Here is a 14,910-nt window from a genome sequence, read left to right as displayed (position 1 = left end):
CGATGCGGGACTCGATCCTGGGACTCCAGGATCATGACCTGAGCCGAAGGCAGTCGCTTAACCAACTGAGCCACCCAGGCGCCCCATCCTATGATACTTTCTTAATAACGGCAATTACCCACTTTCACAACCTAAATTTATATGTGGTCAACTCCCAGACCTCCATTTCCAATGCTGATCTCTCTTTCACATTCCCTTTCCCTAGAGGGCATGATCCTGCCACGGTCCCCAGCTTCCCTGGAGCTATTACTTGCTTCTGCCTGGACACCCTCACATCCACTTGCAGTGCCTGGCATATCTGTGCCTTTCTTTCCACAGCAGTTCAGGCTTTCATTATCTGCAGTGTTCCTTCAATTACCTCCTTTCTGCTCGTCCCTCTTTCCAGCCCTCCCCTTGCAATCTAGCCTACCCACACACTGCCGCCAGATTGATGTTGTTGAAACAAAACTATAATTGTGTTACTTCCGTGTTTAAATATCTTGAATGGTTCCTGGCTCCTCTTTAACTATTAAATAAAGTCTAAACTCCTTAGCCTGATATTGATGGCCCTCTCCAAACGAATTCCAAATGTCTTTTCCAGTCTTGTTTTTGATGACGACTCTACACATCCCTGAGGTTTCAGCATGCGTCACATCTTACATTGTTACTGTTTCCATGCATGTCTTCTCTCTCTTATTAGATTATAAGAATGGTAACTTAGGCTGTGTGGCATGCCACCACCAGCCATCATCCATGCCCTCCACATTTGTTGACGGCCTGCTCTCTGTAAGGCATGTAGCATGTAGCCTAGAGAAGGAAAGGATGGGTCAGACTAGGAGGCTGTCTTCTAAGAACTTAAAGTCCAGGAAGGAATATAAGGTAGGAGCATACTACTACTACTACTTGGTAGAAGATAAACATATTAAAAGAATAATAGGGGTGTTTAGTAAGAGCATTACAGGAATGCTGGTATTTTAATTGAGCCTTCATCCTTTAGGATATGAAGGCTTGGAGATGCAGACATGGGAGTCATGGCATAAAGGCAGGAAATGTAGGCATGTATCTGTGGAACAGTGACTAGTTCAATTAAGAGAAGTTGAAAGAAGGTTGGAAAGGTGGGTTGGGGCTATACCACCGAGGGTCTTGGACTTGGATGACAAATGAGGGAGTTCAAAATTCAGCAAAGGGGAATTACTAAAGGTACCTGAGCAAGAGACTTGCGTGTTAAGAGCAGGGCTTCAGGAAGAACCACCTGGAAAGTTTATATATGATCAGATTGGCAAAACAGTGGAAAATTGCTGTGGGAAGAGCTCTTAGGAGGCTCTAAGGACTGTAATATGGATGAGGATCCAAATAGAGCAGTGGCAGTGGGAATGGAAAAGAGAGAGGGACAGAGAATGAGGTAATAGGACTTAATAACAAGCTGGACAATGGCAAGAGTCAAAGGTGATGCTCAAGGTCTGAGTTTCAAGATAGAGGAATATATATGTATATGTATCTGTTTTGCAGAGGGAAAAGGTGAGTTTAGATTGATATGTAATTTTAATCGCAAATGGCATATACAGATGTACAGATCTAGCACTTCAAAAATGGAATTTATTGTTTTAATTTCCGTTTCCCTAATGATTAAAAATGTTGAATATCTTTACATGAATTTATCAGTCACATATATCTTCTTCCATTGAGCATCTGTTCAAATCCTTTGCTCATTTCTGTATTGGTTTGTAAGAGGTTTTTCTTTTCCAAATATATTTTGGAAGCATCTTCTTTATTAAATAGATGTATTAGGGATATTGTGTCCCAGTTTGTGACTTGCCTTTTTATTAATGGTACATTTCAACAAGCGAAAATCTTTATTTTTGAAGAAGTTGATTTTTATCAACTTTTTCTTTTATAGTTAATATTTTTGGTGTCCTTTTAAGAAAACCTTTGCCAGATAGAGGAAGTGGGGAGATACTGGCCAAAGGGTAGAAACTTAAAGGATGTGGAGCAATTGGAGCTGCCCTACATCACTGGTGAGATGTTAATAAAACAACCGCTGTAGAAAAAATAGTTTGACACTGTTAGAGCTGAAGCCTACTTAATGTATAATAGCAAAAACTCATCTCTACTGATTAGGCCCTGGAAGGCAGCCAGGTAAATTGCATTAGAGCCCCAGTAGCAAATACGGAGAAGAAAGGTAGGTGGATGCAGCAGCTGCAGAAAGGGGAGGTGACAGGGCACAGTTCCAATTAGTGTGGGCAGAAGAAATGGCAAGGCCATTTTGAGGCACCACTTCAAATGATCACCACAGTTATGACGTTACTGGCACCAAGAGTAGCTGAAAAACTAAACCACAGTGTTTTGTGTAGGTTTCACCTGATAAGGTGAAACCGAGGAATTCACCCAAGCAAACCTTACAAAAGTACCCATTGCTGGGAAAGGTGCTGAAATACAACACTTGGAGTTGTCTTTGAACTCACCACGAAAGCCCAAGAAACTGGGCTGTGTTGTGTAGCAACAGGCATAAGAAAGGATTCGTCTTGTTTCTCGGGCATTCCAATACAACATATTATTTTTTAAAACTAAAAGATGAAACTAAGTCCCAGATCTCCACTTAAATAAAAATGCTTCTGGGGGCACCTGGGTGGCTCAGTCGTTAAGCGTCTGCCTTCGGCTCAGGTCATGATCCCAGGGTCCGGGGATCAAGCCCTGCATCGGGCTCCCTGCTCCGCGGGAAGCCTGCTTCTCCGTCTCCCACTCCCCCTGCTTGTGTTCCCTCTCTTGCTATGTCTCTCTCTCTGTCAAATAAATGAAATCTTAAAAAAAAAAAAAAAAAAAAATGCTTCTGGGAAGAACCATTTACCCCGAGGACCAACATGGCACCTGCTTGTAGCTTAGCGCTGAATGGGACTGGGCTGCCCCCAGGCCAATGGGGAACATTTTTTTTTTTTTTTAAGATTGATTTATTTATTTGACAGAGAGACAGCTAGAGAGGGAACACAAGCAGGGGGAGAGGGAGAAGCAGGCTTCCCACAGAGCAGGGAGCATGACGCAGGGCTCGATCCCAGGACCCCAGGATCATGACCTGAGCCAAAGGCAGACGCTTAACGACTGAGCCACCCAGGTGTCCCAAGATCTACTTTCTTAGCAACTTTCAAATATACAATACAGTATTGACTATAGTCACTGCTGTATGTTATAGCCCCAGGACTTATTTATCTTATAACTAAAAGTTTGTACCTTTTGACCCCCTGCCTCCAATTTCACCCATCCCCCCCAACTCCCTGCTGCCGGCAGCCACCCATCTGCCTTCTGTATCTATGAGTGGAAGCCCTTTACTTGAGAATATGGTTATCTAGGATCTTTTGAACTAGAGGAGAATCATTCTACCTACTGTGAACCAAGTGCTGGGGGTTGGAGACAGAAAGATGAAAAGACAGTATTCTGGTCTAGGGTAGATCGATGGGTATTAAGAGAAAACACAGATAAGTAAAACCTAAAGTGACAATTACAAACATGTAAAGACTTATTACAGAAGGTGTATTCCTGGTTGACAGACGAGAAGGTGACAGGAAGACCTTTAAAACGGAGTGGAGTTCTGAAGGATAGCTGTTAATAGTCCAGTCGGACAAGCAGTGGCAAGCAAGACATTTCTGGCAGAGGAGAGAATTTGTACCAAGACCGGGAAGCATGGGACACTATGGACAATACATTCAGTAACTCTAAGCATGTCTATCCTGATGAAGCAAACTGTGTGAGGGTGAAGAGTTGGATATGAGGTTTGATAGGTCCAACATATGTGTGAACCATATCAAATCATCTCATAAAACGCCATTGATGTCTTGCTAAGATGTTTGAATTTAGAGCTCCTCTGGCAGAAGAATTCTGAGTCTATAATGCCACTGTGACCTAGAAACAAGTTAAAATTATGTGCTTTGATTGAGTTCCTTAGCATGTCATATATAGCTTAGTACATAGCAGGTGCTACATAAATATGTATTGGAAGTTTGAACCTGGAATATTTTATATATACATATATATATATATATATATATATATACACACACACACACACACACACACACACACAGTATTTATTTGTCAGAGAGAGAGAGAGCAGAAGCAGGGGGAGTGACAGGCAGAGGGAGAAGCAGGATCCCTGCTGAGCTGGGAGCCCGATGCGGGACTCGATCCCAGGACCCTGGGATCATGACCTGAGCCGAAGGCAGATGCTTAACCGACTGAGCCACCCAGGCATCCCAATATTAATACCACACTACTCACACCTTCCCAGAGGCTATGTACTATTATTATCCTTATTTTTATGGAGAGGTTAAATGATTTGCCTAAGGTTATATACTAGTAATGACGGAACCACAATTTTGAGCCCAGACAGACCAACTCCAAAATCACATTCTGGCCTTGAATCATAGCAAAAAAATCCTGTCCCACTTGGTTAGTTACTAATATTGGGTCAGAGTCCCTGAGTGATTTACATAGCATCCTGGACAAAGTAGTAACACTTGAGGGCTACTGAAGTGTACTGAAGAATTTAGGGAGTAATATTTACATGATTATACCAATATTTCTAATCATTGTAATGGTTTACTGATTTTATAGAATTGGATCCAAATCCTTCTGAAAAGGAAATTATTACCATAAAATTTACTTTCAAGGCAATGAGCAATATAACTCCAACAGGTAAGGTTTACTACACAGAGATCCTGGATTTTTCTAAGTTTCTATGGACAGGTCCACATTACTTTCAGTAAATGGAATATTTACTAAGGCAAATACGTTTCTATTTATAGTCTACTATTGATGCCCTTCCCCGCCCCCCCATGACTGCCTGCTTTTCTTTTTAACTTATATGTGTACAAAGAGCTCAAAAAAGAAAAAAAAAAGAGGGTTTAAGTGGATTTGAAATTCTGTCAGGACAGCAGTTTCATTCAAAGTGTTTGATGAGGAAAGCTTTAAATGGGCCAGTAGCTTCTTAATTTTTGTTTTAAATTTCCTAAGTTCACTTAAAAGGCAGGCTGGGGAGGCATGTAGTATCAGAAGATACCAAGTTTAGATCCTTTATTATAGTATTCTCCTACCTGAAAATCAGAACAAAAAAATAAGGTCAAGGGCTAAAAATATACTAGTACATCATATATTTTCCTGCCGGTTTCTGCTTTTAAATTCTTTGTCTGATTTAATAGAAACTGGCACAAACCTGTCTGTCATGCCATAAAAGATCTACAGCGTTGTTGAGAGTAAAGAGAAAGCCATGGTCTCTCAGCTTCTCTCTTTCTGCTGTTTTCTTAATACAGTTGCATTTGCAATCAGGCTTTCTCTTGTGAAAATGTAACCTGTATTTTGACATGCAACTGGTATGTGGTGAGGACTAGACATTTAAACCTATTTTAAAATATATTTGTATATTTGTAAAGTATTTCAGCAAGGTAATTCCTGAGTTATTTTTAATATGTGTCCAAAATACCCACTACCTTTATTTGTCCTCAGGTGTGTTTACTTGATGTCTTTGAAATGCTAATGGAATATAGCTAAATAAGGTTGAGAAACTTAGCTGAGATCTTAATTCACTTGGTGGCTTTATGTGCTCACCGTTACCATGCTTTGGAAATTTATAAAATCCCTCAACACTAGTTCATTTGAAAGGCATGAATTTCTCGGGGGGAATTTTCTGCATAATAGGCTTCCAAGAGGGAAACACAATTCAAGGACACATTTAAACAACTTTCCTGAAATAACAGTAGCATATTCTTTTAATGTTTCCACATCGAATATAGGCTGTTGATGGAATCATTTTGCAGACTTGTTCTTTAAAAATCCATATTACACACAATGTCCCAATTTATAACAAATAGTTTATAATACTCTTCTTACTCTCCAAGTATAAATAATAATACAACATATGTATGTATATAATTTTTACAAATCAAGAAAATGTGGTAAGCATGTATTTTCAGTATAAAAATCTTCAGGTATAACGACACTAGAAGACAATGAAATAATCAAATGCTTGCAACTGCAAAAAGGGATTTTGGATTTAGAGAAGACAATCAAGATTTTAAAAAATCAGGAGAAAATAAAAGGCCAGAGGTTGGGTGAACATTAACAATAAAAGCTAGAATGTTCAGTTTATATTAGAACCATGCAAAAATACAGTGTAGCCATGTTTATATGTTAAATAGTTCTAGGCTTAGATAATTATAAACAGGGTTTTCTTTTAAATGCATGTCTTATGGAGATTTTGAAAATCGTGCAGAATGTGGGAATATTTTTCATTGTGTGAAACTGTCTCACATGTTGCAAGAGCTGTAAGCTCCTAGGCCCATTATCTTTAAATGCTAGTTGCCATTCCTCTTAACCATTTTATAGCACACTAAAAATGGCCCAATGAATGTTTAGAATATCTGGCCGGGGGCAGCGCCAACTCTACCAAGAACCAAACTGACTTCACACTAAAGGAGTGAGTTTTTACTAATGGTAGCTCTTAAATAGTTCTCTGTGTGTATTCACATACACACACAGGTATTTCCTACGTTTTGAACCAGAATTAAACTTAAAAAGATGATGAAATAAACTAAGATTTAATGAAAACTGTTTGAATGTAAGCACAAATTACTACATTGTGCTGTGATGAATCGCAACCCATATCTCTTAGTGTCCTTGTCCCAAACTGATTCCTTCAACATTGCATCGCTGAAGGCACTCAGTATTACAAAGGACTTGCTTTGCTCTGAAAATAACACTCATCAGTATTGTAACTTTTTCTTAGAGATATTTCAATTTACTAGAAGCTAACAATGAATAATAACACTTCACATTTTAGCCAATGCTTTCTGAAGTGTGAGGAAGAACTGAGTCAACAGATGATCGCTGAAGCTGAGTCATAGAGTTCATCGATACAATGAAATAAAACCTAATGATTAGTACTTATGTAGTAATGCATTATTAACACGGCCATCTGAGTGAGTCCAAGAAACAAAATGCAAAAGCATAAAGTGAATGAGTATCCACTTTAAATCGAGATAATGCATTGAGAAACAGAATCAGTATGAAATTTGTGTTCCATGTATTCGGTCTTTTAAAACCTATCAAAAGACAAATATCAAGCAATAGCTCTGAACAGGCACACGCGACCCTAATAGTTTCAAGTCTTGGTGGTGATAAGGAATGGTGGAGTTGATTTGCAGCCTTGGTGATATTCTGTTAAAGCAAATTTATAAACTGCAAGATTTTTCCTGATGCTCCCTTACCTACAGCTTGCACCATGTGTAGCTTCTTTGGACAAATCACTTACCTGACTAAGCCTGAGCTTTCTTATGTATAAAATGAGGATAATTGTTCTCACCTATGAGAGTTTTTAGAGGGCAGAATAGAGGTTGAGTTTACAGAATGCACAGCACATACTTCCCCATTAAGTCCCCGATAAAGATAGGTGATCACTACAATAATTACTGTTATTCACATGCCATGGATTCCTGTCTGTTCCTAAGTATTCTCTTCATTTGATCTTGAACTGGTCTTCTGGCATTAACATCACGTTCATGACATTAACATAAAGCAAAGACAGGATCCACGACAATGACATTCTGTCCGTTCTGCAGTCAGATGAGGGAAAACAAAGTTACTGGACTGCATTTTTCATCACTGATTGGCTTGTGCCATAGTTAACCACTTGTAAAACACTACTATGTGTTGAGTTTCACTGGTGTTGCTGGGAGGGATAATACCGCTTTCCCTACTACTTTTCCAGGCCACTGCTTTCAAAAGGTGTTCCTCTCAGCCAGGGGTCTTTGTTGCTGTTGATGGGAGAGTATCTTGGGAGGGTAAGTAAGGAAGACGCTTTGAACTCACCACAGCAGCTTGATTTGCTTTATCCACATTATAAATTGAGGCTTCTATAATATTTCATTTGGAAGAAATGGTTCCTGTCTCTGAGGAATTTACATTTCAGTGAGGAAGATAGGCCCCAAACAAAACCAGATAATCAAGATAAAGATTTTCATGAAGGGCTTTGGAAGGTTGGAGGAAGACTCAAATAATTCTGCCTTGGGAAATGAGGAAACTTTTCATTCAAGTGATAACATCTGAACTGGTTCTTGGATGATAAAAGAATGTGTCCGTGTTAATGGCAGAAGGGAGTCCGGGAAGAGAGAAAAGCGTGAGAGAAAACATTGGCACGTGAGTGCTGGCTGGGTTGGAGAGGTTTTTCATGAGCAGAATTAACAGGACTGAAATGAATTGCAGGTATAGGATTGAAGGTGAAATAGATAAGGGAGATAAGTATGATAGTGAGATCTCTCATTTGAAAGACTAGGTGAATGAGATCACCCAAGGATGTTGGAAAAAAAAAAAAAAGCCCCAAATGGAACAGGGTTAAAAATGTAATCCTGGATCCTCTACCACTTGAGGGGGGGGAAGACAATGAAAGAGGAGGACCAGTCAATGAAAGAGTGTAGGGGTGAGTGGAGAAGGAAGAGGAGAAAAAGCAGAGTCCTGGAAATCAAGAGTTTCAGATGATGGTGGCTGATAGTGATAATGATATCGAAATATCTGACTGAGTGAAGGTGGATCATAACCTTCATAACTGTGCATCAAGAAGTACCTGGGGACTTAATGTGAACACAACTTTAATGGCACATGCAGGATGGAAATCAGGGAGGAAGGAGTTGAGTCGTTAATGGGAATTGAAGAAATAGATATCAGGAGCAAGGTTATGTTTTTCAGTAAATTTTGGGGTAGATATGAAGGAAGAAGATACAGTGGTAGTTTGACAGAGAGGTAAGGTAAGGAGAAGAAAATTTTAGTGTAGGAAGGAAGAAAATGGAACATTTCCTGAGCACTTACTGTGTGCTGAATTTTTACTAGGCACTTTCAGATAGGAGAACCTTGAGCATATGTGTGGGCCAAAAGGAATGAAGGAGTGAGAAAGTGAAATTATAGAAGTTATTAAAGAACGAAAAAGGAAAATTGGAGGTGCTAATGGGGAAAGGAAACCCCATGAGGGGATTCACCTTTGTTAGATCAGGCATCATTGGAATGGGTTTAGAGAGTGCAATGTGCTTATACTGGGCTGCCAAGCTTCTAGTATTTTTATAATTTGGGTTTCTGTCTGACCTGAATAGAGGGCTTTTCTAAAATGGAAATAGATTTGTTAAAATGACAGCTTGAGTTTAATACTAGCTAACATTTATAGAATGCTTACTCTGTGCCAGATACTCTGTGCAGCCCTTTATATGCATTGCTCCCTTTACCCAACAACCCTGTGGTGGAGATATTATCTTTGTCCCTATTTTATACAGGAAGAAACTGATACACAGAAAGATGAACAGAGCTGGTATATGGTAGAGCTTAGATTTGAACCCATGTAGTCAGTGTTCAGAGCTTGTGTTTTTAATCCCTCTGTGAAATGGTCTATCCAATAGTATTTCTGCACGAATTACACAATTACCCTTAGTCCACTCTTATTCCGGACTAAGGGACAGGTTCTGGCTATTTGGTTTTCTGCCATGCTCAAGGAAAGGTGCACTCTACTTCAAGAAGCTCATGAATATCAAAACCTTAATCACAGCTATTCGGATGACACGAGTTCACGCTTTACAAACCAACCAGGGCCCTAGTCATATTAAAATCAAAGTTGCAAAATAAAGAAACGTTCCGAAAAACCTTGTCTGCTTCATTTAGATAACAGTGTGCAGAATGAATTGAAAGATAAAAATGCTCAGCATTTACCATTTCCTTTTCTTTCCTTTTTTAAGCCCCATGGTGTTAGGGATGATATCATCAGGCAATTTGGTTTGCATATGTTCCATGCTGGACTGTGCAGATTACCCAACTAATGACATGCATACTCCTTGCCATTGTGACACCTCTCTTCTCACAAGTGGGAATTTCAAGTGACAGACTAAAGCTGTTTGCTATCAATTTTGCAAAAAACCCCCCACATCTGCCAGATAGCCAAGATTTAATTCAGAGACTGAAATCAATTAATATTCTAATTTGTTACCCGTCATTAGCGTCATGTTATATTATGCCAAGTCAAGAGTGATAACCTTTATATAACATAGGCTCCTAAAGGAATTTGATTTGGGGGATATGCTTTATTTGTGTTTAGTGTTGCTCCTGGCACATACATCCCATTAGAAATTTCAGTTACACAGACAGTAAAAATGGTGATGGATTAAAACGAAATATGTCTCCTCTAGATTATGGATCTTCCTGCTGAGAATGGTAATTACTAGCAACTATGCTGAGAGTCTCTCAGATGAACTTGAATTTGTTAAAAGTAGGCAGGTCAACAAATTGTTAGTCACTAAGGGACAAGAAATTGATTCCGTGTATTTTTTTTTTTTTTTTCCCTGCTTGGTTTCTCAATGTCCTTATAGAATAGTTTTCTTATAAATTGATAAATCTCTCATCTGGATTACTACAACATCCTGCTTTATCTTCTGCCCTTGCCTTTCTAGAGCCCATTTTCAACACAGTTGCTAGAGTGATCTTTAAAAAAACCTGAGTCAGATCATAGGACACCTCTGCTCAAAACTCTCCAAAGCCATTTTATTTCACTCATAATAAAATCCAAGTTCCTTAGAGTAATGCCCAAGGCCTCACATGCTAGGGCATGTGCTACAGTGTGAAGTTACCTTCTGCCACCCTCTACCTCATTCATTCTACATAAGGCTCGTGGGGCTCCTTGCTGTTCCAAGCAGATTTTTGCCTAAGGGGCTTTGTCTGAAATTCCCAGGTTTTAAAACTTCCTCCTCCACCTACTCCAGGGTTCCTTACAAAAGAAACCAGCCCTGGTCATCCTAAAAAAATAACGTTTTACCCGCTATGCCCTTCCATATTCCATTTACTCTTCTTTAGTTTCTCTTTTTTTTAAAAAAAATTTGTATTTAAATTCAATTAATTAACATATAATGTATTACTAGTTTCAGAGGTAGAGGTCTGTGATTCATCAGACTTATATAACACCCAGTGTTCATTATATCACGTGCCCTCCTTAATGTCCATCATGCAGTGACCCCATCCCCTGCCCCCTGCCCCTCCAGCAACCCTCAGTTTGTTTCCTATGATTAAGAATCTCTTATGGTTTGTCTCCCTCTCTGATTTCGTCTTTAGTTTCTCTTATATCATTTCTTACCACGTGACTTACTGTATATATTTGCATCTTTATTGATTTATTTCTTCTTTTCTCACTAGAGTATAAACTTTGTGAGGCCCAAAACGTATTATTCTTGCATCTGAAAAACTCTCTAGTTCATCAGAAGTGTTCAAATCTGCATAAACAGACCAACCTATGGTTTCAGATTGAAAGGCCACTGATAGAACCGAGTGCTGCGCTCATACACATACACTTCGGTACAGGTGGTTGTTGTCCTGATGAGGACAAAGAAAAATTTAAAAACTGTGCAGAAGACTTTGAAATAATAAATGAAGGGAAATCAAACTTGCAATATCTGGAAAGTACATTTTAGCTATTGCTTAGGAATAATCTTTACAATGGAATAATTTCATGAATACAAATTTAAAATATATACGGCACAGCCCATAAACATGAATATTCTAGAGAAAGGCAGACATTGAAAAAAAATACCTACCTGCATTAAACACAAGATACAATTTGTTTTTTATAAACTGGGCTTTGATGTATAAAGCATATTTAAAGATTTAAATTCCATTTCTAATTTTCCATTTTATTATTGAAATGCTACCATGCCAAGAATAAAAAATCAAATGTACGTTTATAGTATGTTAAGAGAACTGCTTTTTTCCCCCATGGGTAAGGTCATTTTCAAGCATTTGTTTTTACCCTACCAACCAACCATATGTAGTAGTACTCACATGGAATTTTATGCAGCTCATTCATAAACTTCTCCTTCAGCTTAGAAAAGGCATCTTCCTTTCCTTCCCCGGGACCGGCCGGCTCTGTGGCGTTATGTGGGAGAACCGTTGCAACGGTAGTGACTGGCGGGGCGGCCAGCGCCTCATGATGACTCTCGCTCACCATTTTAAGTTCAGGTGAATCTGAGAGGGGAGGGAAGCAAAATAAATAAATGAAGAAGAGAACAATTCAAAATGGCTTAACTGATCCCACATCAGAGGTACACCAGAGATGAAACACATCAGAAGGTGCACCTGCTCACTGGGTAAATAGTCTATCATTAGCATATTACTTTATGTCGGTTCATAAAGTATTTATGGAACCACCATGGAGAGTCTTTCCCAGAAGGTAAGATCAGGCGTACTTACTGAAAACATTCTCCTAACAATAATAGGTGAGCTGTCAAATCTATTAGTTGTTTATACTGCCAGTTATTTACTGTGCAGATTTAACTTCTAATCCATATATTACAGAACTGTGGATGAAACATTTGCTGACAACATACATGCTCTATGCTCTCAACATTTGTATTTTATAAGAGGAAAGAAAGATAAAATATTTATATTGAAAATGTTGATGAATGAGAGCATGCATTCAAAATATTAGTGGCTTTTAAGATGGTTGTAAGCGATGCCGTTACAGCAGTGATGCTGTAAGGTGTCATGAGTGTCAAAGAGAAGTTAGTTCTTGAATCTCATTTACTGATGGTCCATTTTTCTCCCAATCATTTTTTTGTTTTTTTGACATTTACTGTGGACAATACTGTGATCAATAATTCACTTGTCTTGCTGGGTAAATGTTTGAAGCCACTGTAGATGTGGCATGATTGACTATATGTATCAAGGAACTGATGATGAAACATGTCTGTCAAATTATTTCAGTTTATTCAATTTGATTGTATTATTGAATCATTCTATTAAATTAACTTATTCAATGATTTTAAGTGTTTGTTTACCTCCAAAGCGTTAAAAAAACAATCTATAAGGTAAGCAATGAAAAAATCTTAGCCTTGAATTCAGAAGACCTCCGTTCTAGTCCTCTTCATAGCTAAATGAATTCTGACAAGGCATTGGACCTCTTCATTTACCTGCCTTCAGAAATATGAAGAATGAAATCTGCCCGGCCTAGATTTTTCTTCGTACGTGTGAAGTGCTCTGTAAATGTAAAGAAGGCATTCTAAAGAGATAGGCTTGAAGTCCTATTCTCCAATCTAAACATATTCTGGACTTTCATAATTAATTTTACTGTGTGACTTAAGATTTCAGGCAGTGCTGGCAGAAAGGGGACAGGATTTGGGGCAGAAATAGATAAATACGAACATGTCTGGGCAAAAGTAACTTCACAGTCTCAGCAGGAAAGTTGATGGACCTATAAAGCCCTTTTGATTTGCAAAGAAAGGGAGGTAACCAGCGAACAGACACGGGATTTTTATAAAATTAAAGTCTTTTGTGAATTAATTATGCATACCTAAAATATTTAGTGGAAGTATAATTGAAAGCAGAATAATCTCAGATGTATGGAATTATTATTAGAATCTGAATCAAAATCCAGAGATTTTTGGATCCCCTGAAAGGAGATGATGCCTGAAGCTAATACATACACACAGATAATCAATTTTCATTTTATAATATGTTCTCTTTTTAAAGCTTTTAATTTTCCACTAGTAGCTACTAATAAAACCTGAAAGGGGAGAATCAGACAGATGTGGACTCAGATCTTCTCTGTTCTTTAGTTTCTTCATTCATAAAGTGAGAATAATCATACCAAAGACGTAAGGTTTTTGAGTATGCAATGAGATAATCTATGCAATGAATTTAGCACTCTAGCAATTGATCAAGTCAGTCGATCCTTCAGTCCTCCTGCCTCCCCTCCTTAGGAATACTTGGCAACCCAGAATTTTCCAGATTGTGGAAAACTGTATTTTTCCAACTCAAGGTCACTTTCTAAAAGGTTTTCTTGATTTTTTTATTCTGTTTAGCTTAGGATCTGTCTTCCTGCAAAAAACTGGAGTCCTGTTTGCATAACTTAGGTGAAACTTCGATACCGATAATACCGTAACTTTTATATTTCGTGTGCGTCAGCGGGACTAAAATTATATACAGAGATACATACACAAACACATACATATGTATGGAATATTAGTATGTATGTATTCAAAAACTGAATTGGGTCCTCTGCTGTGAGAATCACCAGATACGATATGCATTATTACTTATCTCCACAGGTTGGTTGAGGATATTTGAGGGATCATGGTTTACTGTAGGATTTAAAAGAAATTATTGCATTAAATACAAATACCTGTATACAACAGTGCCATCATTAAATTAAAAGTATGTTGTCTATGTTTTAACTCAATTTTTGTCATATTCTGGAAGTGAGACACTGTTGCTAGTTACCTGCACTGATCAGCTGCAGCCTCAGAATGGCCACACAGTTGTTTCTAGCCTTTATGCACACGGATGGTTCGGTCCTTTGCCCCTCAGGTTGCTAAATATTTTCACGTTACCCCAGCTTATAATGGAATATAAAACATTTCTACATACAAGTTGAATGATCTGAAAGGCTATTTAAAAAAGACTTCTCTTCAGTAGCGTCAACATCTAGAAGATGGACTTGAATATATTTTTTTAAAGAGGCAACAAATGTTTCTATAATTTCCAAAAACAATCCTCTTCCGATATAAGGTGTGCTTTACAAGTGTTTTATCAAAACAGGTAAAAGCTATACACTTTTAGCTGTTACTAGTCAATGATATTATCTGTATCATTTCTGATATTTTTAAATCAAGGAAAGATTATAAATACAGAGACAGTGCTCCTTTTACTTAATGTATACCACTGTGAAATTAAAGTCTTTCATAAACAACAAAAATATAATGGGCAATTAAGGATCTAATATACTGACAAAGAAAAACTAATTGTTTGCTTAATATTTTCTTCTTTGTCTTTCATATTTTGAGAGATGATGCTGTTTGTAAATAGCAAAACTAAGAACAGTGACATGGCCCTTGAACTCATGTTTGTGGAAATAAGGTGCTGATTTCTAATTTT

The 14,910-nt window shown here is 38.2% G+C and overlaps 1 protein-coding gene across 2 annotated transcripts in view; it reads right to left on the bottom strand.

Annotated features, from left to right (window-relative positions):
• SYT1 (synaptotagmin 1) overlaps positions 1-14,910 on the bottom strand; it is a 525,751-nt gene that overhangs the window by 185,650 nt on the left and 325,191 nt on the right. For both annotated transcript variants that reach the window (XM_078076347.1, XM_078076348.1), the window contains exon 4: positions 11,821-12,003. In XM_078076347.1, the coding sequence (XP_077932473.1) occupies positions 11,821-11,986 (166 nt within the window). In that variant the 5' untranslated portion in view covers positions 11,987-12,003. The remainder of the gene's footprint in view (positions 1-11,820; positions 12,004-14,910) is intronic.

This window comes from Halichoerus grypus, chromosome 6 (genome assembly GCF_964656455.1).
Source record: "Halichoerus grypus chromosome 6, mHalGry1.hap1.1, whole genome shotgun sequence".
NCBI lineage: Eukaryota > Metazoa > Chordata > Mammalia > Carnivora > Phocidae > Halichoerus > Halichoerus grypus.
Note: the sequence above shows the minus strand (reverse complement) of the source record. Positions and strands in the feature narration are given on the sequence as shown.